Source organism: Schistocerca gregaria, chromosome 4 (genome assembly GCF_023897955.1).
Source record: "Schistocerca gregaria isolate iqSchGreg1 chromosome 4, iqSchGreg1.2, whole genome shotgun sequence".
NCBI classification, from domain to species: Eukaryota; Metazoa; Arthropoda; class Insecta; order Orthoptera; family Acrididae; genus Schistocerca; species Schistocerca gregaria.
This window is the reverse complement of record NC_064923.1, coordinates 659,744,534-659,772,390: the sequence shown is the minus strand read 5'-3', so window position 1 is coordinate 659,772,390 and position 27,857 is coordinate 659,744,534. Positions and strand designations below refer to the sequence as shown.

The following is a 27,857-nucleotide window of genomic DNA, read 5'->3' as shown; positions in this document are numbered from 1 at the left end:
TAAATCTCTTAGAAATCATATTCTGTGGACAATGCTTGCCTTCATGCAGTGAAATTCTTAGCACTAGCCAGACATCGTGTCTTATAGTTTTGTAGTTTCCTCAAGTGAGTTTTTCTTGTGGTTAAGCTGTATTCTCTGTCTACTCGCCAACCGGTGGCAGAATACACACGTAAAAGGAGGTCATACTTCTGCAAATTTTCAGAGCCAGTGGCTCCATCTTCTGGTTGAAGGAGAGGGAAGAGGGGTAAAGGAAGAGGACTGGACAGGTTTAGGAAAAGTGGTACATTTTGGAAATGTCACTGAGAACTGCAGGTCAGGAGACTCACTGGACAGAACGAGAAGAAACACACGCAGTCCCCAATAATCAGTCTTTCCTTCTGGTCTTGTTTGGTAAGTCTCCCCTGACCCACAGTTTTGGGTGACTTTCTTCTAAATTTACCCCTCCCCTTCAACCCTTCTGCTGGAAAAAAGAGCCACTGGCTTAGGAAGCTTGCATAAGAATAACCTGCTTTTATGTGTGTTTTCTGCCGGCACTTGGTGAGTAGATTTTTTTAGCTATCCGATTACATTATATTCATTGTTATATGGATCCTCTGCCTACTGCATTTTAGGTAGTAGTGGTAGCATTAGGAAGTTTTTCCATAGTTTTGCGTTTTATTTGGTAAGAAATTGTGCTTTGTTTCCCAAAATTAATACAAGTTACCTGTAGCTTAGATCCTGCATATTCTGTAGTGCAGAACTCCAGCACTTCACGAAATGATGAATAGGAAATTAATGAAAATTTTCTACATATAACATTAAATAATCATGCACTCAAAGCTACGTAAAAATTTTCATGTGTGATGGAACAAAAATTGCATGAGCTAATTGCTATGTGAGTGGCAATTGAACCAGATTTTCTTCATTTCATGTTGCATTCATGAGTCTTTTCCTAACTATGTCCAATTCCTTTTTTGCCTTAAGAGGAAGATTTTACTTGGCTTCAAAAATAGCCATTGAAGCCAAGTAAAATCTGCATTTCAGTAGGACAAAACAGGAATTCAACATGGCTAGCAACAGACCCATGAATGCAACATGAAATGAAGTAGTTCTGGCTCACATAGCAATTACCCTATGAAATTGTTGTTCCATCACAGATGAAAATCTTTGTGTAGCTTTGAGTACATGAGTACATTATTATTTAATGTTTTTATCTTACAACACAATTATGTATGTGAAACAAACCACACTTAGAATATTTTAAAAGGGATTGTATTCCATAAAAAAATATTTTTCGCTTGGAACTGTGTGATTGATTTTAATAATTTATATGTTTTAGGTCCGTGTACAATGCTTCCACTACTTGTTACCACAGGCTGACACATTCAATAGATTTGCAGGGGGTGGAATGGACTCGCAAGAGCCAGACCCACAAGTTTTTAAACTCAGCCAAGTCCTTATCAACATTGATGAGGCAATGACATCCAGCCTTCAGCCACGAAAAATCAAGGTAAAGTAACCAATATTATTACATCGTATATGAGACATACGTACCGACTCCCAGTACACCTTGCTCATCAAACAATGCAATTTGCATTGGTATTGTCGTAATATGCTGTTAACTGTGTCAGTACAAAATGCGTAAATCGGTTAACAAACCAACCGAGTGTGAAATACGGTCACTGATTTGGTTTTTGATAGCAAGGAACGTCACAACAACAGAAATTCGTCAACAGATAGGTCAGGTGTATGGCCCCAAAATATGAGTGACAGCAGTGTGTGTACATGGGTGAGAGCCTTAAAGGATGGATGGATAAAGGTCTTGATGAACTGCAATCAGGGCAATCATCACTGATCTCAGAAGATTTGGTCAAAGCCATGGATGTGTACAAAAAAATTCTTGAAGACCAGTGATTCACAATTTCAACTTAGGCTTTGGATTTCTAAATGTGGGTTCACAACATCCTTTCTGGTTATACTCAAAGGGGGCAGACATGTATGACTTGGGGATACAAAAGCTTGTAGAACATCATGACAAATTTTAAACAAATATAGAAACTATGTAAAAAATAGAGAAACATTCAAGGAATTAAAAAAACAGTGTTGAAAACATCTGTTGTGGTGTTTGTTTTGTAAAAAAATTGGATCTTACTTTCCAAAAAAATCTCATATGTGCATGATCGTCTTGTTTTCTAATTTATTCACTCTCTCTTGAAAAAGAAAATCAACTTAGCAGTCATTGAGATAGCACAGTTCTGTTTTGTGTCTGGGTGTGTGTGCACACCTCTGTATGCATGTGTGTGGAGGTGAAGAAGGGGTGGGGGGAGGGAAGTAACTTGTGAAAGCTATCATGTGATCTATAAACTAAGCTGCAACTACTGTGCTGCTTTCTACGTGGACATGACAACTAAGAAGCTGTCTATCCACATGAATTGCTACCAACAAACTGTAGCTGTGAGCCAGCTGGACCACCCAGTTGCTGAACATGCTGCCCAACACAATGTGCTTCACAACCTGCACCGTCTGGGTCCTCCCTACCAACACCAGCTATTCTGAATTGCACAGGTGGGAACTCGCCTTGCATTATATCCTACTTTCCCATAATCCCCCTGGCCTCAGCCTTCACTAGTCCTTGCCCTTCATTTATGTACCCCATCCCTGCTCCCACTCCACCACAATGCAGCCTTCCATTCCATGAATGCATCAATTAGTCCCTTTCCCCTTTTCCCTTTTCTACTTCTCCCCACTCTCCACCTCAAACCTGATAGTTGCATCTAGTAGCCCTACCCTATCCTCACCAAGTCCCTGCACTTTCCCACAAGCAGCACCACACATTCCCTAACCCCACTCTGCTGTCCCCCACTGTCCCCCCACCCGTGCCTCCTCCTTACCTCTATCACTGGATTACTGCTTCAGTGAGGTACAATTACAACTTAGTCTGGCCGTAGCAGACGGAGACAGTGGTCATGTGTGACTGGGTTATATGAATGAGCTTGTCTTTTCAACTTCAGAAAAAGGCATTTCAGCCGAAAGCTAAAAAGTATAACTTTCTTTTCATTGTGCCTATCTGTGACTCACTGTATCGTGTACAGGGTGTCCCATTTATCTTGTCTACCCTAAATAACTGTTTCTGTTTGTCCAGATTCAAATTACAAAATGTTTCAAGCAAATGTTCCTTAGCCATCAGGGGGACATCAATCATCATGATTGCCTTCATAGTAGCTTTGTTTTTTTACAAAGATATGAGCAGTGGTACGACTTTGGTAAATGGCACACTGTATTTTTTATTTGGTAATTCATTTCCTCCTCTAAAGACCAATTCAAAAATGTATCACAGTGTACCATTCACTGAAACACAGTGTTATTAATTACACAACACAACATTGACGTTGACGCTCCCGGCGATTAGTACGGGTACTGAAGGTAATGGAACACATCCATGTGCTGAAGTTGACAGAGGTCAGATGTAAACATAAGTATAATGCACACCCATCACCAGTTGAAGAGTTGTGCGAGTAAAATGTACACCAAGGAAGATTAGGTAGAAATGATACTCACTTATTGGGAATGTAAGTTAGCGGAAAAGTAATTGCAATGCTGTTTTCTTATGAACAGTTACATTTAGTTCAGTAGTTTATTATTAGTTATTCCTTTTAAATACTGTCGTGTAGAGTAGACATACAGTGAAGGCTGTCCTTCCTAAGAACTGCATCGACATAATGTTTCCTTTATTGTTGTTGTTGAAGGTATACGAAATGCTACGCAGGCAGCAGAACTGCACAGAGAGCGATATCCTGACAAGAATCCACCTTCCCAAAAGATGTTTTCTCCTCTTGTTGCGACGCTTCAGGAAATGGGAAGTTTCAACCCACAGCAACGCAATCATCCTAGCACTCGCACAGACAAAGCTGCCGAAGTTATTGTTCTGACTTCTGCTGCTATGAATCCACATGTGAGCACATGACAGCTTGAACATGAGATTGGCATTCCTAAAGCCAGTGTACATTGTATTCTTACACATCACCGGTTCCATCCTTACCATGTACACCTACATCAAGAATTGCTGGGGAGTGATCTCCAGAATCGTGTACAGTTCTGTCAGTGGCCACAGCAGCAAATCCTCGCCAACCCGAACTTCTTCTCCAATGTTGTATTTACCGATGAATGTTTCTTCTCAAACAAAGGACAGGTAAATACAAGGAACATGCATCATTGGTCCAGCGACAACCCACGATGCCTTAGACAGGTGAAACATCTGCGTCAGTGGAGGGTTAACGTCTGGTGTAGGGTGCTTGGTACTGCAATTAATGGCCCTTGTTTCATCAATAGTATCTAAACGGCACAGCATATGCCAACTTCCTCAGATGAATTCTTCCTCCTCTTCTGGATGAAGTGCTGCTTAGAACCAGAATTCTCATGTGGTATCAACACAATGGATGTCAAGTACAAAATGCCTTGCATGCACGTCGTGTTCTGAACCGAAGGTATCCTGCCAGATGGATTGGTCGAGGAGGAACAGTTACTTGGCCTGCTAGATCTCCTGGTTTAAATCCTCTGGACTTTTTTCTTTGGGGATGCAGTAAAGACATTGTCTATCGCGATATTCCAACATCTCCAGAGGACATGCAGGAACATATTGTGCTTGTGTGTAATTCTCTTCAGCAGGCAACACTGGAAGCAGTAAATAATTCTTTCATTCAATGAGTGCCCCAGTGTATCGGTGTCCAGGGTCACCACTTTGTGAGCACATTTGAATGTTCTGCTCCTGGGCAATGGTACAGGAGAGGCAAAGTCAATTTTGTGTTACGTTTTTACTTGGTTTTCATATATTATATACAACTCCAGGAGGTGGATGAGTTTGTGATCCTGGGCTCAAAGTCAATGCTGTGTTATGTAATTAATAACATTGTGTTTCAGTGAATGGTACACTGTGATACATTTTTGAATAGGTCTTCAGGAAAGAAAATGACTTACTGAATAAAAAAAAACGGGGTGCTTTTTAAAAAAGTCACACCTGTGTTCATATCTTTGTAAAAAAACAAAGCTACAATCAAAGGAATCATGCTGATTGATGTCCCCCTGATGGCTAAAGAACATTTGCTTGAAACATTTTGTAATTTGCAGCTGGACAAACAGTTATTTAGAGTGGTCAAGATAAATGGGACACCCTGTATATGATGATCTGCCAATCTATCCTTTTTATAATAAAATGCTAACTGAAATTCTACTCAGGAGAACTACGAAAATAATATATTTATAACATTGTTTACAAGAAAAATTAAAGGCTGTGTGGTCAAAAGCATATAAATCGTTACATTTGATGAGCTACATGTTACTTTAATTGGTCATGTACAAGACAAGAAAAAAGAATGACTAAATAATGAAGTTTTCTTCGAAATTTTAATGGTGGCATTGTTACTAACAATGGAGACTGTCACCTCTAAGACAAATACCTGTCAGCTGTTGAATTACATCATCTTACTTTTATTTATAGTTATCAATAAATTTTTGTTGATATGATGTAAAATCCTTGCTTTGTATGGTGTAGAGTGACTACCAATAAATCTGGCATTAAAAGTGGTGCAGATTCAGGGGAATTAAAGTTCTAGTTTCAAACCTCTGCTCAGAATGATGTCAAATTTAAACAAAATATTATCGAAGAAGGGGAAACATTATGCAAAAAAAGAAAAATAAGTTAAAGAATATTCTACCACTGAAAGCTGCTGCAATCAGCAGAATGTGCAAAATAAAAGATGCGGGGTTCACGGCTGTTCCCCAGTTCGCATCTGAGATGCTTGGCTTGATTGTCTCAATGCAGGATCACATGCTGCTGGTAAAGCTCTTTTACAAGAGCAGTGACTGTGCCAGTGGCTCTGCAGAAGTTTCGAACACTTAGTGAATGAAAAAAGGCGTTGGTCTGATGCCTGAGAAGGGTCTAGAGAAAATGACAGTGAAATTCAAAGAGACAGGTTGTTTTGAAGCGGAATGTGGTAGACGGAGGGAAACAATCGATCCATTGTCAGTAGATGATGTGACCACAACATTTCAGGAGGGATCAAGTGGTGGTGTGCAAACGTGCAGTCTACATCTACTTCCACATCCACACACACACACACATACATACATAGTCTACAAACCACCGTATGGTGCATGGCGGGGATGGTACACTGTACCACTACAAGTCATTTTCCTTACTGCTCCACCTGCAAATAGAGTGAGGGAAAAATGACTGTCTATATGCCTCCAAATGAGTATGATGTTCGTGGTCCTTATGTAAAATGTATGTTCACAGCAGTAGGATCATTCTACAGCCAGTTTCAAATGCCAGTTTTTTAAATTTTCTCAATAACATTCCTCGAAAAGAACATCGCGTTCCCTCCAGGATTCCCATTAGACCTTCCGAACCATCTCTGTAATACTTCTATGTTAATAAAATTACTCATCTTGAGGAATTGCTTGGTGCTATCTTGAGGAATTGCTTGGTGCTGACCTGCCAGTATGACAATTTCTGCTTGCAAAAAAGTGGACAGTGAATGGCCATGAAACATTCTGTAGATTGATAAATTGCATTTCCATCTCCATGGATATGTAAATACACAGAATGGCAGAATGTGGGCAATGGAATATTTACTTGCATATCAACTGGTACTATCTCAGTCTGCAAAGGGACTTTGTGTTGTAGATTGAGAGCATCATTTATCGTAGGGCCATATTTTTTTGAGGAAATGCTTCTTGTGAGGCCTGTTACCTGTATCATCACTAGTAAATGCTTTGGGAGTCTTTTGCACATCAATGCTGTTCCAATCCTTCAATAGCATGCATATTTGGATAGGATCATTTTTATGTAAGATGGCACTACTTTGCACATTACACCGCCAATAAAGCAACTGCTGCAGAAGCATGTTGGAAATGCTGTAATTATCAGCCATCACTTCCCTACAGCCTGGTTGTCCAGATCACATGGTCTTAATATATGTGACTTGTGGCCTGAGGGAGTGGGGGTGGGGAAAGGGGGGGGGGGTTATCCAAAAATCTTTTGTTCAGTTTTCTGATTACAAACATAGCAGAATTGAAGGCATGTTTTGCACAACTCATTTTGAATGTGACCCCTGAGGCACTCTGATCTATGTAAAACATGCTGTTTCTCAATTTCAGATTGTGGTAGAAAACAGTGTGCCACTCACGTAACTATTAAAAAGTGGTACATGTGGTTTTTGGTCTCAGGACAATTAAAAACTGGTTTTTCCCATCAAGTGCAGTACAATGTTGATGTGGTGGATGGTCTTTTGTAGAGTAGCCGTCATATTGCGATTCAACTGTCATTTGTAGCTGAACATGTGTACTTTGTGACACTTTAAGTGCCATCTACGGGAAAATTTTCATGTGTATATATTTTATGAAAAGAATAGTTGCTACTCACCATTTAGCAGAGATGCTGAGTCGCAGATAGTCACAACAAAAAGACTGTCAGAAAGTGAGCTTTAAGGGAAGGATTTGTTAGCTGAAAGCACACTTTCTCACAGTCTTTTTGTTTTGCCTATCTTTTACTCAGCATCCCCGCTATATGGTGAGTAGCAACTATTCTTTTCATAATATTATTACATTCCCTCCTCAATTTTCCATATATATTTACTGATACCCCCTTTTGTGATAGTATTCTGTTCAAATTTATCATTCTGAGCAGTGTTTCTTTCTTACAGCAATTTTGGAACTAGAACTTTAATTGTAATCACCCTGTAGTTCATGTTTTTCGTTGTTGGGTATCACTCAGGGCAGCACATCTTCTGCAATAAGCAGTATTGAAAAAAGAAAGAAAAGTGCATTAGTAATGACTGAATATTTTAAATATATTATAAATTTGTAGTAAAATTACTGATTAAAGTAATAATGATTTTGTGTTTTCTTCCAGAAGTTTTCATCAGCATACAAAACAAAAGAAGATATACTAATACAGGGTGATTTTGTGATGGTGTTACTAGGGATAATGGGGAAGAGTAAATGTATCACTTTGAGTTAAGAGACGCCGGTCTGGAAACAAGTGAGTTGAAAGTTATAAATAAAATTATTCTGATAACCTTTGACAGTGGAATACGTGTACTGGTACTGTTTTTGCTAGGATAGTTGGTTAGGCAGCTGTCAGAAGTGGTAGTGTGAATAAAAATAAGCAAAAAGTGTCTGGTAAACATGAGCTCTAAAATACGTACCTTACGAAGTATCACAGTTGTTCATCTGTGCAGCTGTGTCACACATCTCTCCTACTGAACAAGTTACCATGGCTCTTGAGGTATGCACTTTAGAAGCCATGTCCATAGAGCCCATATCCAGTGGATATTTTTTATTGTTTTGGTCCTTGCTACCTCCCCCCAAGACATAGAAGCCAAAGATCTTGCAGTGGAAGATATGTATTTCAGAGTATTCAAGATGAGCATATACTAATAGCTCTTAAGGTTTACATTTTAGGGCCCATTTATGCTAGACTTTTTTCCCTTTGTTTTGCCCATAGTACCATCTCTAAAAGTTGCCTGCCAAACAATCTTAGCAACAACAATACCAGTACATGTATCCTCACGTCAGAGGTAACTTTAAACTCAGTGGTTTCCACACCAGGCTCCCTTACCTCGAATTGATACTTTATGCTTTTCCATCATCCCTGAAAGTTTGTAACATCATCACAGAGTCTCTTCGTGTAATGAACACACACACACACACACACACACACACACAAAATGAACTGAGTAGAATCGACACAGTGGCATTAAATTGCTAGGTAATTTCTGTTTTCATCCCCCTCTTACAGACTAATTCACTACAGTACTATGGCAAGTTACAATCCAGAGAGATGTTATGAGAAAGCTGATATAGTACCCATGGAAGCTTATCAGCTATACACCACAGGTGCGAGGGGAGGGGGGGGGGATGATAAACCCTCTGATCAGCTTCATGGCAATTGTGCCAGAAAGTTGTAATATGTCAGTAAGAAAAATGGCTGGAAGTGGCAGAAAATACGTAGCAGTTATTGTGCTCATTCTTATGATAATAGGGAGATGATGAAAATAAGAGCCATTTTTCGATCTCTATATTGGTCATTTTTCTCTGACTTGACAGCTTTCTCGAGACATCTTGCCAGTTTGTATGGCATAAATTTCGATTTACCACATTTTAAATCAGTGTGTTTTATAATCCAGTGATAGTGCAGTAATAAATTTAGGTGGAGACCTGCACACCATTTTAACTTACAACAGGACAAGTGTGGTATGGTATGTATTTTAAAATTTTATGAATCAGTCCAACTCGAGCATAAATTCTTAGGTTGGTTGTCTCAGAATGTTGTAGAATGGTTGGCTCACCTATTTAGTATTTTAATCTTCTCTCTTTCTTTCTTTCTTAGTAATGTGCACTCTTGTTCAGAACAAAGCTTTTAACAGATTTTGCTGAGGTAAAAAGGCAAATCAGGTGTTGGGTAATTTCAGATTGTGGATTATCTACAACTGTTCTCACTTAACTTAAAAGAAAACACATTGGATATAGTTTCTGAGTTAATGTAAAAGGATGATCAGCAGAAGTGTAATTACTGTGCCTGCAGCCTTTCCGTTGTATGCTGCTGTTGGTAATGGTTCACATAGGGAATGAACATAACAAATCATCAGTTGGATGTGGGAAGCCAATGACATTGTGCATTTATAATTTCCTACACTTCGCAAGTTAAGTTAATAGGTACTTTGTTTCATTCACAGCAATTTAAACTTGGCTATGAGGCTCCACCCTAACCAACACCTTGGAAATTGTGATGTTCCTTGGGAAAAGGGGGGGGGGGGTGAGGGGGGGGGGGGGGGGAACAGCCAAATATTAATGACAACCAATGTTGTAAAATTCATTTCTGTTGCTTCACTAACAGCAATTTAAGTTGTGCCATTAGGTCCCTCCCTAATCACCGTCTTGGAAATCACAATATATTTTGGGGGGATGGATATTTAGGCCAACTAGTTCTGCAGATGATGAAGTGATTGAAATAATGTATGATGAAACAAAGGAACTACCCAGATAGTTAATGGAGACGAAAATTTAATAGTGATGGTTCTCTGGAATTAAACAGTCGGAAAAGTAGACAAAGAAAAATGATAGAAGAATGTGGATTTGGGGAAAGGAATGAAAGAGGAAGGTGCCTGATATAATTTTACACAGACAATAATTTAATCAATGTTAACACTTGGTTTGAAAATCATGAAAGGAAGCTGTGTATGTGGAAGAGGTCTTGGACACTGGGGAAGGTTTCAGATTTCAGATTGATTGTATACTGGTAAGACAGTGCATCTGAAACCAGATTTTAAACTATAAGACTTTCCAGGAGTGGATGTGGACTCTGACCATAATTTTTTGCTTATGAACTGCAGACTAAAACTGAACAAACTTTAAAAAGGTAGAAATTAAGAACCTAAGATGTGGATAAAATGAAGGAACCAGAGGTTGTTGAGAGTGTCAGAGAGAGCGTTAGCTTTGAGAGATTAAATCGTGATGGCAACATAGGAGATACTGAATTTAATTGACAAAAGGAAAAAGTATAAAAATGAAACAGATGAGAAGGATCACAGGTGCCTAAAGAATGAGACTGACAGAAAGTGCAAAATGGATAAAGAGTAATTGCTAGAGAAGGAATGTAAAGCTGTAAAAGCATCCACAACTGTGGTTAAGATACATGCTGCCTATAGGAAAATTATAGGTACCTTTGAAGACAAGAGAAGCAGCGGCTTGAATACCCGGAGCTCAGAGGGCAGGATGATACTAAGCAAAGAAGGCAAAGTTGAAAGGTGGAACAAATATATAGAAAATCAAGAGAAACAAACTTGAAGACAATATTAGAGAAGTGCAAGTAGATGACAATGTGACAGGAAATATATTGTGAGAAGAATTTGACAAATCACTAGAACATCTAAATGGAAACAAGGCTCGTGGAATAGACTACTGTATTTACTCGAATCTAAGCCGCACTCGAATCTAAGCCGTACCTGAAAAATGCGACTCGAAATCAAGGAAAAAAAATTCCCGAATCTAAGCGGCACCTGAAATTTGAGACTCGAAATTCAAGGGGAAAGAAAAATTGTAGGCCGCACTTCCAAATGGAAACAAAGTTGGTCCATTGTAATATGAGACACAATTTAGGTCGAATGAGTGACGATACAGCTATAGTACTTTGGTTCGAATCATAAGCTTAGCAGTTAAGCTTTATCAGGTAGCCACAGCTATGCGTCAGGCGCCCCATCCGTATTTATACAGGTGCCCTTCCTTTTTCACGTGCTTTGTCTGGTTTGAATTGATTGCTTATTTTTCTTTGATCTGATAAGTGCCATTCTCTTTGTTAGAGGTATTTACATCACTCTAAGCAGAAAATGCCTTACTGTACTGTGTCGTGCATTGTTTGTTGCATTCTGATAATGAGGGTTTACGACCTGTCGCCGCTCGCGGCATGGCTTGCTTTTTGCGCGCTACTGCGCTTACAATTAAAATAAAAAAGAGAGGAATTGTCTCATTAGCGAAACAATAGCAAGAGACTGCTATTTGTTGATATTTACACTGCTGCTTTCTTTAATAATGATCAACAAGAACCAAATAATAGACTGCATATGGTAGATGATGTTCTGAACGAGAGTTTAGCGAAAATTTTTCTCCGTTTGAAAATCTTTGCATACACCTCTTTAGTACATTACATTCTGCACAGAAATTAGTCTTTTCTTAGATATAAAAAATCTAGTCAATTGCCGTGCTTCATTTCTGACTGTATCACTATTAGGCTTAAGAATAATACGAATATAAACATGACATGATACGTATATTCTTCCGCATTTGCTGTTGTCTCACTCTAGTTTCGTAGTTTATTAGGCAGACAGGATTTAAATGATACAGCAGCAAATATGAAAGAATACATGGCAAAATGTTTATATTTGTATTATTCTTATGGTGAAGAGAACACTGCATGTGATTCACAATTCATAAAAGTTCCTATTAACAACCGTCTCTTCTCATATTTAGGAAAAAATTCAGAACGTAGAGTTAGCCATATTGACAAACATCCCAAACAGTCTTGCCAGCCGGATTTTCGTAGTACATTGAAATGCTGCTACATTCGAAGATGAACAATACGGAATTTGTATTTACTTCGTTGGATAATGTATGAAAATGCAGTGGTCGAAACTCGGGGTGGAGAAAAAAGCTCGTCTTCCACCATTTTTTTAAAATTTATTTACTGATGCAGAGGTTTTGGCACCAGTATTTATCTTTGTGCCTGCAAAGCATGCCTGTGTAGCACTACATATATTCAACGGCAGAAGTTAGTTGCGGCGGCACCTGCCAACATTTTTCAAAACTTCCTCTTACTTTGCACTCAATTCTAAACTGCAGGCGGTTATTTGGGTTACAAAAGCTGGAGAAAAAAGTGCGGCTTAGATTCAAGTAAATACGGTAAACTCCCTCGGAATGATTGATATTCTCGGGAGAGCCATCCTTGACAGAAATGTTGTGCCTTGTGTACGAGTTATATGAAACAGACACAAAATAGCATTATATTTAAGGTAGAATGTAATAATTCCAATTCCAAAATGGGAAGATGTTGACAGGTGTGAATGCTACTGAATCATCAGTTTAATAAGTCATGGTTGCAGAATATTGTCACAAATTATTTGCAGAAGAATGGAAAATCTGCTAGAAGCTGACCTCAAGGGGAGATAAGTTTGTGTTTCAGAGAAATGTAGGAAGCAGTTCTCATCCTATAACTTACCATAAAAAGGGTTCGATCAAAGTCAAATCTATTTTTATAGGATTTGTAGATTTAGAGAAAACTTTTGACAGTGTTGACTGGATGTCACACAAAAATTTTGAAGGTAGCAGAAAGGGAAACGCTACTTACAGAAACCAAGCTGCAGTTATAGAAGTTGGAGGACATGAAAAGGAAGCTGAAGCTCGGAAGAAAGTGGGATAGGATTGTACCTTATGCCAAATGTTGTTCAATCTGTACACTGAGCAACATGTGAAGGAAGTCAAGGAGAAGCTTGGAAGATTAAAGTTGAGGGGGGGAATGAAAGTTTACCAGTAACATTGTAATGCTCTCAGAGACAGCCAGGGACTCGGAGGAAAACTTGAATGGAATGGATAGTGTTTTTGAAAGAGGCTATAAGATGTACATCAACAAAGGTAAAACAAGGTTAATGGAATGCATTGGAATTAAATTAGGGTTTGCCCAGTGAATTAAATTGGAAATGAAACTTTAAAGGTAATATATATGTTTTGCTATTTGGGCAATAAAGTAGCTGATGGTGGCTGAAGTAAAGAGGATATAAAATACATAAGAGCCATTTCTTAAAAAGAGGAATTTGTTAATATTCAGTATCAATTTGTGTGTTAGGAAGTCTTTTCTGAAGATATTTTTCTGGATTGTAGTCCTGTACAGAAACGAAATGTGGACAATAAGCACTTCAGGCAAGAAGAGAATAAAGCCTAAGCAGTTACAAGGCAATAGAAACTTTCGAAAGGTGGTACTGTAAAGAATGCTGAAGATGCGATAAGAAGATCAAATAACAAATGAGGAAGTACGGAGTTGAACTGGGGGAAAAAAGACACATCTGGTACAACTTGAGTAGAAGAAGGAATCGGTTGATAGAGCATGTTGCGGGGCATGAAGGCGTCGGCAGTTTGGTAATGAAAGGAAGTATGAGGGTAAAATTTTTAGAGGGAGACTAAGGCACGAATACAGTAAGCAGATTCAAATGGATGTATGTTACATTAGTTATGCAGAGATGAAGTGGCTTGTACGTGATAGACGTACAATGTTTGAGCAAAGACACAACAACATGATGTCTTACGGCATCATATTCTGGGATAACTTGACACTGAGGGAAAAAGTGTATGTGACACAGAAGTTTATAATACTGATAATGTATGTTATTCACTCCAGAACCTCTTGTAGACAGCTCTTTAAACAGTTGGCCATACTTACAACAGCTTCACAGTACTTTTACTGCCTTACAGAGTTCGAAAACAACAGTAACATTCATAAATACAATAGTAGAAGAATATATGATTTATATTATCCATCAGTCAGCCTTAGTGTGACACAGAAAGGAGTGAGGTGCAGGGGGCCAAGTGGAGACACCTGTGCTTGAAGTCAGGATAGTTGTTGAGAACATACCAAGTTCCAACACATTAGTAAAACGTTATTAGTGTTCAATCTTTTATTCACAGTCTTTACAAGTTGTCGTTCTTTCACAGCAGCCTCGACTGTTGTTCATTCGGCTGCATGTCGGATTCCAGCTGACATCCATTGAGTCAGCTGATTGATTGCATGCCCAGGAAGAGATGTTAGCAACTTTGACATGGCAGCATACTGCTGGCCAGCGAGGCGGCCATTGCCCAACCCAAAGTGTTTCTTATTCTGACAGCTTGAGTCTACTGCTGGAGTCTACTCGCTCCCACTCTTGAGTTCTACGGTGACCCTTCACGATGTACCTGGTGTCAGTAGTCGTCTGGTAAGTGTCACCACCTGCAGGTGCCTGAGTTGAACAGGAATGTTGAACCCAATAGGCCCTGTTGCTGGCTTCCATGTTGAAGTATTGTGTTGGGAGCACTCTGTCACGTGGTATAGTCATGTCACGTGGTATAGTCAGAAGACAATCAGTTTCTCCATCAGCAAATGGTAGGCGGCAAGCAGCATGAAGTTCATCAGGTGGAAGCACCATCTTGAATACATCTTCAGCTAGTTCATAGATCGTGCTTGAGCATCTAGGACATAGAGTTACTGCAGTATCGTAACCATGTAAACAAGTGCTATTACTGGTGAGCTGGAGTATTTAAAGGGAGCTTGCCTGAGGCTACGATGGAAGGTTCAGTTCGTAATGACGGAATGCGTACTCCTTATTCTGCTGTATTCATTTAACAGGCTGTTAACTGCTGTGTCAGTCCCTCACTATGTGCTCTTACGAAAAGACAGTCTCTTGCAACATGTCTCATGAGCTAATCAATATGCTTGTCTCACTTTGGTTTTCTGCTGCAGTCTACTTTAAGATGAATGTGTAGCCTTATTCGGCAGACAGTGTCGTAATGTGTTGTTGACCTGATCCACTTGTGACATATTGGCTCACTTCGTGCTTCTGCCTCTGTCTCTGGCATGACTTGAATTCACCTGTGGCAGTGTGTGAGAGTTTTAATAAAAAGTTTCTGATTTCTACCCCTTTCCTACTCTGTGCCGTAACAGAGGTATTTAGGCATCAAAGTCTTTGACCGTCTACGCAGTGATAGGTAGAATTTAATGAATAACAACATTAACTTCAAATGAAAACTGAAATCACTTGCTTTACAACTCCTCCTATTCCATAGAAGAAATGTGTAGCAGTAATTTTGTGTGTGTGTGTGTGTGTGTGTGTGTGTGTGTGTGTGTGTGTGTGTGAGAGAGAGAGAGAGAGAGAGAGAGAGAGAGAGAGATTCTTTGAACATAGTTAAGTGTAAATCACTGTATCCTTGTGAGATCGTTTATGTAAATGGTCAGCATTGTTGTCATTTTTCTGCTGATAAGAATAATTGTAAATCTGATTTATTCCACACCACAACAAAAGGTGGCAGTTATGATCCATAGGACAGGCAAGTAAATAAGTAACTACTCACCAAAAACAATAACTTTCGATGCCATTAAAGCTCCTGAAATTGCTCTACATCTACATCCATACTCCGCAAGCCACCTGACGGTGTGTAGCGAAGGGTACCTGGAGTACCTCCATCAGTTCTCCCTTCTATTCCAGTCTCGTATTGTTCGTGGAAAGAAAGATTGTCGGTATGCCTGTGTGTGGGCTCTAATCTCTCTGAATTTATCCTCATGGTCTCTTCACGAGATATATGTAGGAGGGAGCAATATACTGCTTGACTCGTCAGTGAAGGTATGTTCTTGAAACTTCAACAAAAGCCCTTACCGAGCTACTGAGCATCTCTCTTGCAGAGTCTTCCACTGGCGTTTATCTATCATCTCGGTAATGCTTTTGCGATTACTAAATGATCCTGTAACGAAGTGCGCTGCTCTCCATTGGATCTTCTCTATCTCTTCTATCACCCTAACTGGTGCAGATCCCACACCGGTGAGCAGTATTCAAGCAGTGGGCGAACAAGTGTATTGTAACCTACTTTCTTTGTTTTCGGACTGCATTTCCTTAGAATTCTTCCTAAGAAATCTCAGTCTGGCATCTGCTTTACCAACAATTAATTTTATATGGTCATTCCATTTTAAATCACTCCTAATGCCTGCTCCCAGATAATTTATGGAATTAATTGCTTCCAGTTGCTGACCTGCTATATTGTAGCTAAATAATAAAGGATCTTTCTTTCTATGTATTCGCAGCACATTACACTTGTCTACATTGAGATCCAATTGCCATTTCCTGCACAATGCGTCAATTCATTGCAGATCCTCGTGCATTTTAGTACAATTTTCCATTGTTGCAACCTTTCGATATACTACAGCATCATCCGCAAAAACCCTCAGTGAACTTCGGATGTTATCCACAAGGTCATTTAGGTATATTGTGAATAGCGACGGTCCTACGACATTCCCTTTCGGCACACATGGAACCACTCTTACTTCGGAAGACTTCTCTCCATTGAGAAAGACATGCTGCGTTCTGTTACCTAGGAACTCTTCAATCCAATCACACAATTTGTCTGATTGTCCACATGCTCTTACTTTGTTCATTAAACGACTATGGGGAACTGTATCAAATGCCTTGTGGAAGTCAAGAAACATGGTATCTACCTGGGAATCTGTGTCTATGGCCCTCTGAGTCTCGTGGACGAATAGTGCGAGCTGGGTTTCACACAACTGTCTTTTTTGAAACCATGCATATTTCTACAGAGTAGATTTCTAGTCTCCAGAAAAGTCATTATACTCGAACATAATACATGTTCCAAAATTCTACAATTGGTTGACATTAGAGATATAGATCTATAGTTCTGCACATCTGTTCGACATCCCTTCTTGAAAACATGGATGAACTGTGCCCTTTTCCAATCTTTTGGAATGCTACACTCTTCTAGGGAACTACAGTACACCGCTGCAAGAAGAGGACCAAGTTCCTTCGCGTACTCTGTGTAAAATCGAACTGGTATCCCATCAAGTCCAGCGGCCTTTCCTCTTTTGAGTGATTTTAATTGTTTTTCTATCCCTCTGTCATGTATTTCAATATCTACCATTTTGTCATCTGTGCAACAGTCTAGAGAAGGAACTACAGTGCAGTCTTTCTCTGTGAAACAGCTGTGGGAAAAAACATTTAGTATTTTGGCCTTTAGTCTATCATTCTCTGTTTCAGTACCATTTTGGTCACGGTGTGTCTTGACATTTTGTTTTGATCCATCTACCGCTTTGACATAAGACCAAAATTTCTTAGGATTTTCTGCCAAGTCAGTACATAGAACTCTATTTTCGAATTCTTTGAACACCTCTCGCATAGCTCTCCTCACACTACATTTTGCTTCGTGTATCTATCTGTACTTGAGATGTCAAGTACTGTGAAATCTGCTTTTTGTCACTTTTGCTAAACAGAAAAATCTTCCTACCTTTTTCAATATTTCTATTTACAGCTGAATCACCAATGCTGTAACCGCTTTATGATCGCTGATTCCCTGTTCTGCATTAACTGTTTCAAATAGTTTGGGTCTAATATGTTACCACCATGAGTCGGTTCTCTGTTTAACTGCTCAAGGTAGTTTTTAGATAATATGCTTAAAAATTTCACTGGATTCTTTGTCCCTGCCACCTGTCTCCCAGTCTATATCTGGTAAATTAAAATTTCCACCCAAAACTATAACATCGTCAGGAAATCTACTCGAAATATTTTCCAAATTTTCCTTCCGGTGTTCTGCCACAACAGCTGCTGAGCCAGGGGGCCTATAGACACATCCAATTACCATGTTAGAGCCTGCTTTAACCGTGACCTTGACCCAAATTATTTCACATTTCGGATCTGCGTCAATTTCCTTTGATACTATTGCACTTTTTATCACTATAAACATGCCTCCCCCTTCACTGTCCAGCCTGTCTATCAAGCACTTGATTTTGTATCTACATGTGTTCCCATCAGACTTTTCTTCAAAATAGCCAGTTTTTATGAGCTACTTTGTACCTATTCTGTACTGTAGCTGAAAATAGTTTTACCGTAAAAAATCTTGTCTTATCATGGACGCCAAATGCTGGGTGACCTGGGGAAAATGGATGTTTTTAGAGTGGCTGTACACCACTGTCAGTGGTGGAAGGGAGATGGCGCATCATTCACTTCCAAGACATCCACTAATTTGGTAGCAGGAGAACAATGAATGATATGGCATTGCACGCTTGTGTATAATACCTTTGCCCAACACAGTAGATCTTTCAGTGTAATTTTAATTACCTTCAAGTTGCAATACAATAGGTTACAACTCTCTGAACTATGGAACATATCCTTAAGATGAAGCTGCCAGGTTGTGAAAAGAAAAGAAGACAGCTGAAAAAATGGTAGTTGTAAGAGATGCAGACATCAGGAGTCTGAGATGATCCGCACATCAACATGCACGCTGTCTACAGATGGCCCATCATTGTGAGAGAGAAACGTTATGTTCATATTTAAAATTCCATCCATGTAAAATTCTGGTGGTTGAGCAGATCAAAGATGGGAACTTACAATAATGAGAAGAATTCACTGTGTAAATGCAAGTGATTTTTGAAGACGACTCATTGTTAACAAACCTTAAGCTGTAATGGAGTTGAAAGCTCCAGTTGCGGAGGAGGTTGGTTTGGTTGACCAATACCTGTTGGACTGAGTTAAGAGAAACATCTGGCAGAGAGTTTCAGGTTGTGTTGATGGGAGTGGCTGCCATTTGGATGACATGTTTTTTTGTAAGTGGCATGTAAACTGAATATAAAGTATAAATATTATGAAAATGAAAGTTGCAACTCACCATATGCTGAGTCACAGATAGGCACAACAAAAACACACACACAATTAAAGCTTTTGGCAATTACAGCCTTCATCAACAACACACACACACACACACACACACACACACTCACTCACTCACACACTCACACTCAAACTCAAATGCTACTCTCACACACAACTGTAGTCTCAGGCAACTGAAATCACACTGCAAGCAGCAGCTCCTGTTCATGATGGGGAGTGGTGACTTTGTGGGGATAAGGAGGGGCGGGGAGGGGGAGGGATAGTATGGTAGGGGTGGTAGACAGTGAAATGTTGCAGGACAGATGCTGTTTAAACACATTTGAGATCGATATTGGGTCGGACTTGAAATAGTCTGGCTAAAGCTGTCAATCAGACGAGGATTGACCATTGTATTAGGATGTTTTTATAGACCACCAGCATCTGCAACAAATGTCGCAGAACGTTTCAGGGAAGGTCTTGAGTACATAGGAAGTAAATATCCAAATTATCCATTAGTTATAGGTGGCGACTTTAATCTGGCATCCATTGATTGGGAAAATTACATGTTTATCACAGGGGGCAGAAGCCAAGATTCGTGTGAAGTTATTCTACAGTCTCTCTCAACAAACAACTTTGAGCAATTGGTTAGAAAACCAACTCGAGATGGGAACATATTAGATATCTTGGCGACAAACAGACCTGTTCTTTTTGAGGTTAGTTAACCTAGTAGAAGGTATTAGCGACCATAAGGTCATTGTGGCTTTTATGCCAGTGGAAGTTGCAAAACAACCAAAGAAACAGCTTAGAGTTTTCTTGTTTGGGAAAGCAAATAAAAGTGTCATTAATGAATATCTTCATAGCAGCTCCAAGAATTCACCATGGGACACAAGAGTATTGAGCATCTTTGGTCAGAATTTAAAGGTATTATCCACCATGCGCTAGAGAAGTATGCGCCTAGCAAAAATATAGGGGAGGGAAAGGATCCACCTTGCTACAACAAACATATTAAGAAGTTGTGAGAAAGCAGACAATTTTGCACAGTCATTTTAAACGTAGGCACTGCCCTGCTGACAAACAGAAATTATGTGAAATGAAAGCAGCTATCAGAAGGACAATGAGAGACTCTTTTAACGAATATGAAAGCAATATTTTATCTGCAGATTCTAAAAATAACACCAACAAGTTTGGTACTATGAACAATACAAATAATTCAATACCTTCTTTTGCTGGCAGTATGGGTAATGTAGCTGATGATGATAAACAGAAGGCCGAAATTCTAAACCTAGTTTTCAAAAACTCGTTCATGGTAGAGGACTGCAGCACCATTCCTCCTTTCAATTATTGAACAAACGCAAGGATGGCTGACTTAGTGTTTAGTGTATTTGGGATTGTAAAACAGTTAAGATTGTTAGACACCAGGAAGGCATCTGGCCCAGACGGTATCCCCGTAAGATTGTATGTTGAATATACTACAAATATAGCACCATTCTTATCCATCATCTATCAGAGATCATTGGAACAGTAGAAAGTTCCACAGGACTGGAAGAAGGCCCAGGTCATAGCAATTTATAAAAAGGGTAGAAAATCGGACGCACAATTGTAGAATCATGGAACAGATTTTGTGTTCAGACATAATGACCTTTCTAGACTCTGAGAAGCTCATCTGCAGAAACCAGCACTTTTTTAAGAAACAACGGTCTTTCGATACACAGCTGGTCCTCTTTGTGCATGATATGCAATAGGCTCTAGATACCAGCTTCCAGGTTGATACCATATTTCACGACTTTTGAAAGACCTTTGACTCAGTTCCACACTGTCACTTGCCCCAAAAAGTGCGCACTTACAGTCTATCTGATATCACATGTGGTTGGATAGAAAGTTTTCTGACATACAGAGAGCAGTATGTCGTCCTGAATGGGATGACTGCAACAGAAACAAGCATAACTTCAGGTGCACCCCAGGGGAGCATAATAGGTCCGCTGCTTTTTACAGTTTACATAAACGATCTGGTTGATGGTATTGACAGTGGCATTAGACTGTTTGCGATGATGCTGTAGTCTACAGGAAAGTAGTATAACATGAAAGTTGTGAACAAATCAATGAGGATTTGCAGAAAATAAATACCTGGTGTAATGACTGGCAGTTATCTCTCAATATTAGTAAGTGTAACCTACTGCGTATAACAAGGCAAAAAATCCCCATTAATGTACGAGAACATAATAAATACCCAGCCTTTGGAAGCGGTAACATCCGTCAAGTATCTGGGTGTGACTAATTGCAATAATCTCAAATGGAATGATCAGATTACACAAGTAATGGGTAAGGCGAACTCTAGATTGCAGTTTATTTGTAGAATCCTGAAGCGAAGCAGTCCTTCAACATAGGAAATAGGTTACAGTACGTTAGCTCGTCCAGTCTTAGAGTATTTGTCTTTATCGAACCCTTACCAGTTGGGTCTGATTCAAGAGATTGAGAAAGTCCAAAGAAGAGTGGCAAAATTCGTGACTGGTACATTTAGCCATCACTAGAGCATTTCAAATCTCATAGAAAGTTTGAAGTGGACACAATTTCAGATAGACGGCGCGCTAAACAAAAGGGGCTGCTCACTGAATTCCAAAATCCGATCTTCACCGAGGATGTAGAGCATATATTATCACCACCAACTTTCAAATCACATAGTGATCACCATTCAGAGATCAGGGTAATTAGAGCTTGTACTGAGGCGTTCAGACAGTTGTTTTTCCCACGTGTGGAACAGAAGGGGGTAAATATGACTTTGGCACAAATTGTGCACACCGCCACACAGCACTTGATGGCTAGTGGAGTATATATGTAGATGTAGATGTAGATGTAGAAGTGGGGAGGGGGGAAAGTAGCGGAAAAGAAGATCAATAAAAAGACTGAATGCGATGCTGGAATAACGGCTGTGTAGTGCTGAAATGGGAACAGGGAAGGGGCTGGATGGGTGAGGACAGTGACTAACGAAGGATGAGGCCAGGAGGGTTGCGGGAACCTAGGATGAATTGCAGGTAAAATTCCCATGGGCGGAATTCAGAAAATCTGGAGTTGGTGGGAAGGATCCATATGGCACAGGCTGTGAAGCAGTCACTGAAATGAAGGATATCATAATCAAAATTCCACGGGTGTACTGCCGGTCTATAGTGTCCAATGGGCACAATATTTCGGCGATCAAACATGTCGCCATCATCAGGTGAACTGACGGACTGAGCTCCTGTGAACGCGCCGACACGGAGATCCGTATGCTATGGCTGCTCAGAGGGAACTGGGTTCGATCGCGGCGGCGGCCGATTTAAATACCCTCCGCCCGTGGCACGCTCCCTCCGCCGTCCACGCCCCGCGCCACAGTCGCGCAGTGGACCAGATCGCGACAGCGTCTGAGATGTCGTCGCTGTGATGGCTCTGTCCGCCGTGGTCGTCACAACTATACGTTTGCTCGATTTACTCTTGATTAACCCAACCGCTGGTTCCCAAGCCTTGCTAAGATTATAGCCACAGTCACGGTTTATGAGGTCGTCATTGGTGCGAATTTCGATGGCCTCTGTAACAACGCTGTCCCAGTATCTCGACGTCTGTACCAGAATCCTCGTGCGGTCATACTCCATAGCGTGATTTTCCAACAAACAATGTTCATCGACCACCGACTTGCTCGGATACATCAGTCGAGTGTGCCTCTGGTGTTCACGGCAGATCCTTGATGGTACGCATCGTCTGACCAATATACGAGTTGCCACATTGACCCAGAATCTGGTAAATGCCAGCCTTCCTCAAACCGAGGTCATCTTTGGCGCTCCCTACCAGTGCACGAGTTTTATTCGGAGGACAAAACACAGTTCCGACCCGGTGTTTCTTCAGGATGCGGGCGATTTTCCCCGAGAGTGCGCCTGTGTATGGAATAAATGCAGTGCCTACCTCCTCCCTCGTGACTTCATCCATCTCAACAGGTTGTGCTGCAGTGGTTGGGCGGAGAGCACGTTGAATCTGCCACTCTGTGTACCCATTTTTTCGAAATACAGGTCTCAGATGTTCCAATTCCTTGGGTAGACTCTATGCGTCAGAGATAGTGCGCGCCCTATGTACTAGGGTTTTAAGTACCCCATTCCTCTGTGAAGGGTGGTGGCAGATGTCTGCGTGCAAATACAGATCAGTGTGCGTTGTCTTCCGATACACCCCATGACCTAGGGTGCCGTTAGCCCTTCTCTTGACCAAGACGTCAAGGAAAGGTAATTTAACCTCCGCTTCAGTCTCCATAGTGAATTTGATGTTGGGGTGTATGGAGTTTAGATGTGTAAGGAAGTCAAGGAGTTTATCCAGACCATGTGGCTAGATGACGAACGTGTCGTCCACGTAACGGAAAAAACAAGTAGGTTTTCATTCGGATGACGACAGGGCTTCCTCCTCGAAGTTCACCATGTACAAATTCGATACCACCGGTGAGAGTGAGCTACCCATGGCGACTCCCTCCGTTTGTTTGTAGTATTCTCCATTAAAAAGAAAATACGTGGAAGTCAAGACATGCCTAAAAAGTTCAGTGGCATTCTCGTCAAAATTCTGACTAATCAATTCTAGCGACTCTCGCAGGGGTACCCTCGTGAACAAGGAAACGACGTCATAACTCACCATGATATCTGACTCATCCAACCTAAAGCTATCAAGGCGTTTAACAAAATCCACAGAATTACGGATGTGATGAGGGCATTTACCCACATAAGGACTTACTATTCCCATCAGGTATTTGGGCCACAAATATGTAGGTGCCCTGATGTTGCTGACAATGGGGCGTAATGGTACCCCCTCTTTGTGAACCTTCGAGAGTCCATATAGTCTAGGCGGTACCGGACCTTGGGGTAACAATTTCTTAGCGTCATCCTCCGGTAAATCTGCACCCTTGAGAAGAACCCTCATCTTGTTCTCCACCTTCTTTGTAGGGTCAACGCTGATCTTCCAGTAGGAATCGTCATTTAGCAGGCTCTGCATCTTATCAGTGTAGTCCTTACGGGAGACAACAACTGTAGCATTGCCTTTGTCAGCCGTCATACCACTGAACTTTTTAGGCATGTCTTGACTTCCACGTATTTTCTTTTTAATGGAGAATACTATGAACAAATGGAGGGAGTCGCCATGGGTAGCCCACTCTCACCGGTGGTAGCGAATTTGTACATGGAGAACTTCTAGGAGGAAGCCCTGTCGTCATCCGAATGGAAACCTACTTGCTTTTTCCATTAAGTGGACGACACGTTCGTCATCTGGCCACATGGTCTGGATAAACTCCTTGACTTCCTTACACATCTAAACTCCATACACCCCAACATCAAATTCACTATGGAGACTGAAGCGGAGGTTAAATTACCTTTCCTTGACGTCTTGGTCAAGAGAAGGGCTAACGGCACCCTAGGTCATGGGGTGTATCAGAAGACAACGCACACTGATCTGTATTTGCACGCAGACAGCTGCCACCACCCTTCACAGAGGAATGGGGTACTTAAAACCCTAGTACATAGGGCGCGCACTACCTCTGACGCAGAGTCTACCCCAGGAATTAGAACATCTGAGAACTGTATTTCGTAAAAATGGATACTCAGAGTGGCAGATTCAACGTGCTCTCCGCCCAACCACTGCAGCACAACCTGCTGAGATGGATGAAGTCACGAGGGAGGAGGTAGGCATTGCATTTATTCCATACACAGGCACACTCTCGGGGAAAATCCCCCGCATCCTGAAGAAACACCGGGTCGGAACCATGTTTTGTCTTCCGAATAAAACTCGTGCACTGGTGGGGAGCGCCAAAGATGACCTCAGTTTGAGGAAGGCCGAAGTTTACCAGATTCCGTGTCAATGTGGCAAGTCATATATTGGTCAGACGATGCGTACCGTCGAGGGTCGATGCCGTGAACACCAGAGGCACACTCGACTGATGTATCCGAGCAAGTCGGTGGTCGCTGAAAATTGTTTGTTGGAAAATCACGCTATGGAGTATGACCGCACGAGGATTCTGGTACAGACGTCGAGATACTGGGACAGCGTTGTTACAGAGGCCATCGAAATTCGCACCAATGACGACCTCATAAACCGTGACTGTGGCTATAATCTAAGCAAGGCTTGGGAACCAGCGATTGGGTTAATCAAGAGTAAATCGAGCAAACGTATAGTTGTGACGACCACGACGGACAGAGCCATCACAGAGACGTCATCTCAGATGCTGTCACGGTCTGTTCCATCGCGCAACCGTGGTGCAGGGCACGGACGGCGGAGGGAGCGCGACGCGGGCAGAGGGTATTTAAATCGGCTGCTGCCGCGACCGAACCCAGTTCCCTCTGAGCAGCCATAGCGTATGGATCTCCGTGCCGGCACGTTCACAGGATTATGACGACATTATGGCGACATGTTTGATCGCCAAAATATTGTGCCCGTTGGACACGATAGACCGGCAGTACACCCGTGGATATTTTGATTATCAAATACGCCGAGAGAAACTCAACTGTCGAAGGATATCATGTTTTGTAGCATGTTAAGCAACAGGATGACCCACTTGTCTCTTGGCTACAGTTTGTCGGTGGCCATTCTTGTGTACAGTCAGTTTGTTGGCTGTCATGCCTACATAGACTGCAGCACAGTGGTTGCAGCTTAGCTTGTAGACCACATGACTGGTTTCAAGATTGCCCTGCCTTTGATGGGATAGGTGATATTAGTGACTGGTGTAAGTGGTGTTAGGAGGACGTATGGGACAGGTCTTGCATCTAGGTCTATTACAAGGGTATGGGCCATGAGGTAAGGGATTAGGAGCAGGGGTTGTGTAAGGATGGACAAGTATATCGTGTAGGTTTAGTGGATGGCAGACTACCACTGTGGGATGGTTGGAAAGGATAGTGGGCAGGAAATTTCTCATTTCAGGGCATGACAAGAGGTAATTGAAACCCTGACAGAGAATGTAATTCAGTTGCTCCAGTCCTGGGTGGTACTGAGTTACAAGGGGAATGCTCCTCTGTGGCTGGACAATGGGAGTTTGGGAAGTGATGGGAGACTGGAAAGATAAGGCAAGGTAGATTTGTTTTTGTACGAGGGGAGTGCTCCTCTTTGGGTAGACGGTGGAACCTTGGGAGGTGGTGGGAGACTGGAAAGATAAGGCACGACAGATTTGTTTTTGTACGAGGTTGCGAGGATAATTACGGTTTGTCAAGCCTTCAGTGAGACCCTTGGTATATTTTGAGAGGGACTGCTCATCACTACAGATGCGACAACTATGGCGGCTAGGTGAACGCAAAGGCCATTTCTTTTCAGGGAATGGGTGGCATCTGTTGAAGTGGAGGTATTGCATGTGGCTAGTAAGTTTGATGTGGATGGAGGTACTGATGTAGCCATCTTTGAGATGGAAGTCAAACATTCAAGAAGGTGGTTTATTGAGTAAAGTAGGACCAGGCGAAGCGAATGGAGGAGAAGTTGTTGAGGTTCTGGAGGAATGTGGATAGGGTGTCCTCACCTTCAATCCAGAGAGCAAAGATGTCATCAAAGAATCTGAACCAGATGAGGGGTTTAGGATTCTGGGTTTTTTAGGAAAGATTCCTGTAGATGGCCCACGAATAGGCTGGCATTGGATGGTGCCATGCAGGTGCATGGTCTTTGGTAGAGTCTGACTGGTAGGGTTGAACTGAATATTGAACCTTGCCTAACTCAGTTAACTCCTTCCAACCATGATCCACACCCACTGCCCCAAAATTACCCACTGTTGACTTTCCAGAATTTCTTAACCTTGACCCTTGCCACATGATCATTCCCCAAATCCCTCGATATGTATAGTAACCTTACATTCGCAGCAAGAACCACAGTCCACTATTTAAAAACTGATCCCAAACTTATAATCCTACCTGAGGACAAGCCAGCTGTCAGATACTTCCACCTACAAATCTTGGCACAGCAATCCCATTCCAGAAGTCCAGCAGGACCTCCGGTCACTCTTCACATCCTTAGGCCATCCCAGAACCTCACTTCCGAGTCACTCTCTCTACTCACCCATATCACTCCCCAAACTACTACATTCTACATGCTTCCATAAACCTAACCACCCAGGGCACCCAATTGTCGCCAGTTACTGTGCTGCCACCAACAGAATCTCCGCTCTTGTAGACCAACACCTTCAATCCATTACCCAGACCCTACCCTTCTATATAAAAGATAACAACCATTTCCTCCACCTGCTCATCACAGTTCCTGTCCCTTTACCACAAGTCACTATTGATGCCGCTTCCCTGTACACTAACATTTCTAATGCCCATGACCTTACCACTATTGAACACTATGCCCGACGGATTCCAAACAAACAACCTCCTTCCTAGTCACCATGACCAACTATATCCTCACCCACAATTACTTCTCCTTTGAAGGCATAACCTACAAACAAATCTGGGGAACTGCTATGGGCACCGACATAGCACAATCTTATGCCAACCCATTCATGTGCCATCTTGAGGAACACTCCTTGTAAACACAGAATCCTACACCCATCACCAGGTCAGATTCATTGATGACATCTTCACTATCTGGATAGAAGGTAAGGACACCCTACCCACAATCCTCCAGAACCTCAACAACCTCTCCACCATTCGCTTCATCTGGTCCTACTCAACCCAACAAGCTGCCTTCCTGGATGCTGACTCCCAACCTCAAAGATAGCTACTTCAGTACCATCATCCATATCAAATCTACTGACAACTAGCAATTACACTTTGACAGCTGCCACCTGCTCCCTACCAAGAAGTCCCTTCCATACAGCCTAGCCACCCTGGTCGTCACGTCTGCAGTGACGAGTGGTCCCTCTCAAAATATACCAAGGTCTCACTGAAGCCTTGACAAACCGTAATTATCCTCACCACCTCGTACAAAAACAAATCTCTCGTGCCTTATCTTTCCAGTCTCCCACCACCTCCA

At 41.5% G+C, this 27,857-nt stretch overlaps 1 protein-coding gene across 1 annotated transcript in view; it reads left to right on the top strand.

Moving 5' to 3' along the window:
* LOC126266809 (exocyst complex component 4) overlaps positions 1-27,857 on the top strand; it is a 246,924-nt gene that overhangs the window by 202,202 nt on the left and 16,865 nt on the right. The window contains exon 13 of the mRNA XM_049971362.1: positions 1,319-1,489. Coding sequence (XP_049827319.1) covers positions 1,319-1,489 — 171 coding nt within the window. The remainder of the gene's footprint in view (positions 1-1,318; positions 1,490-27,857) is intronic.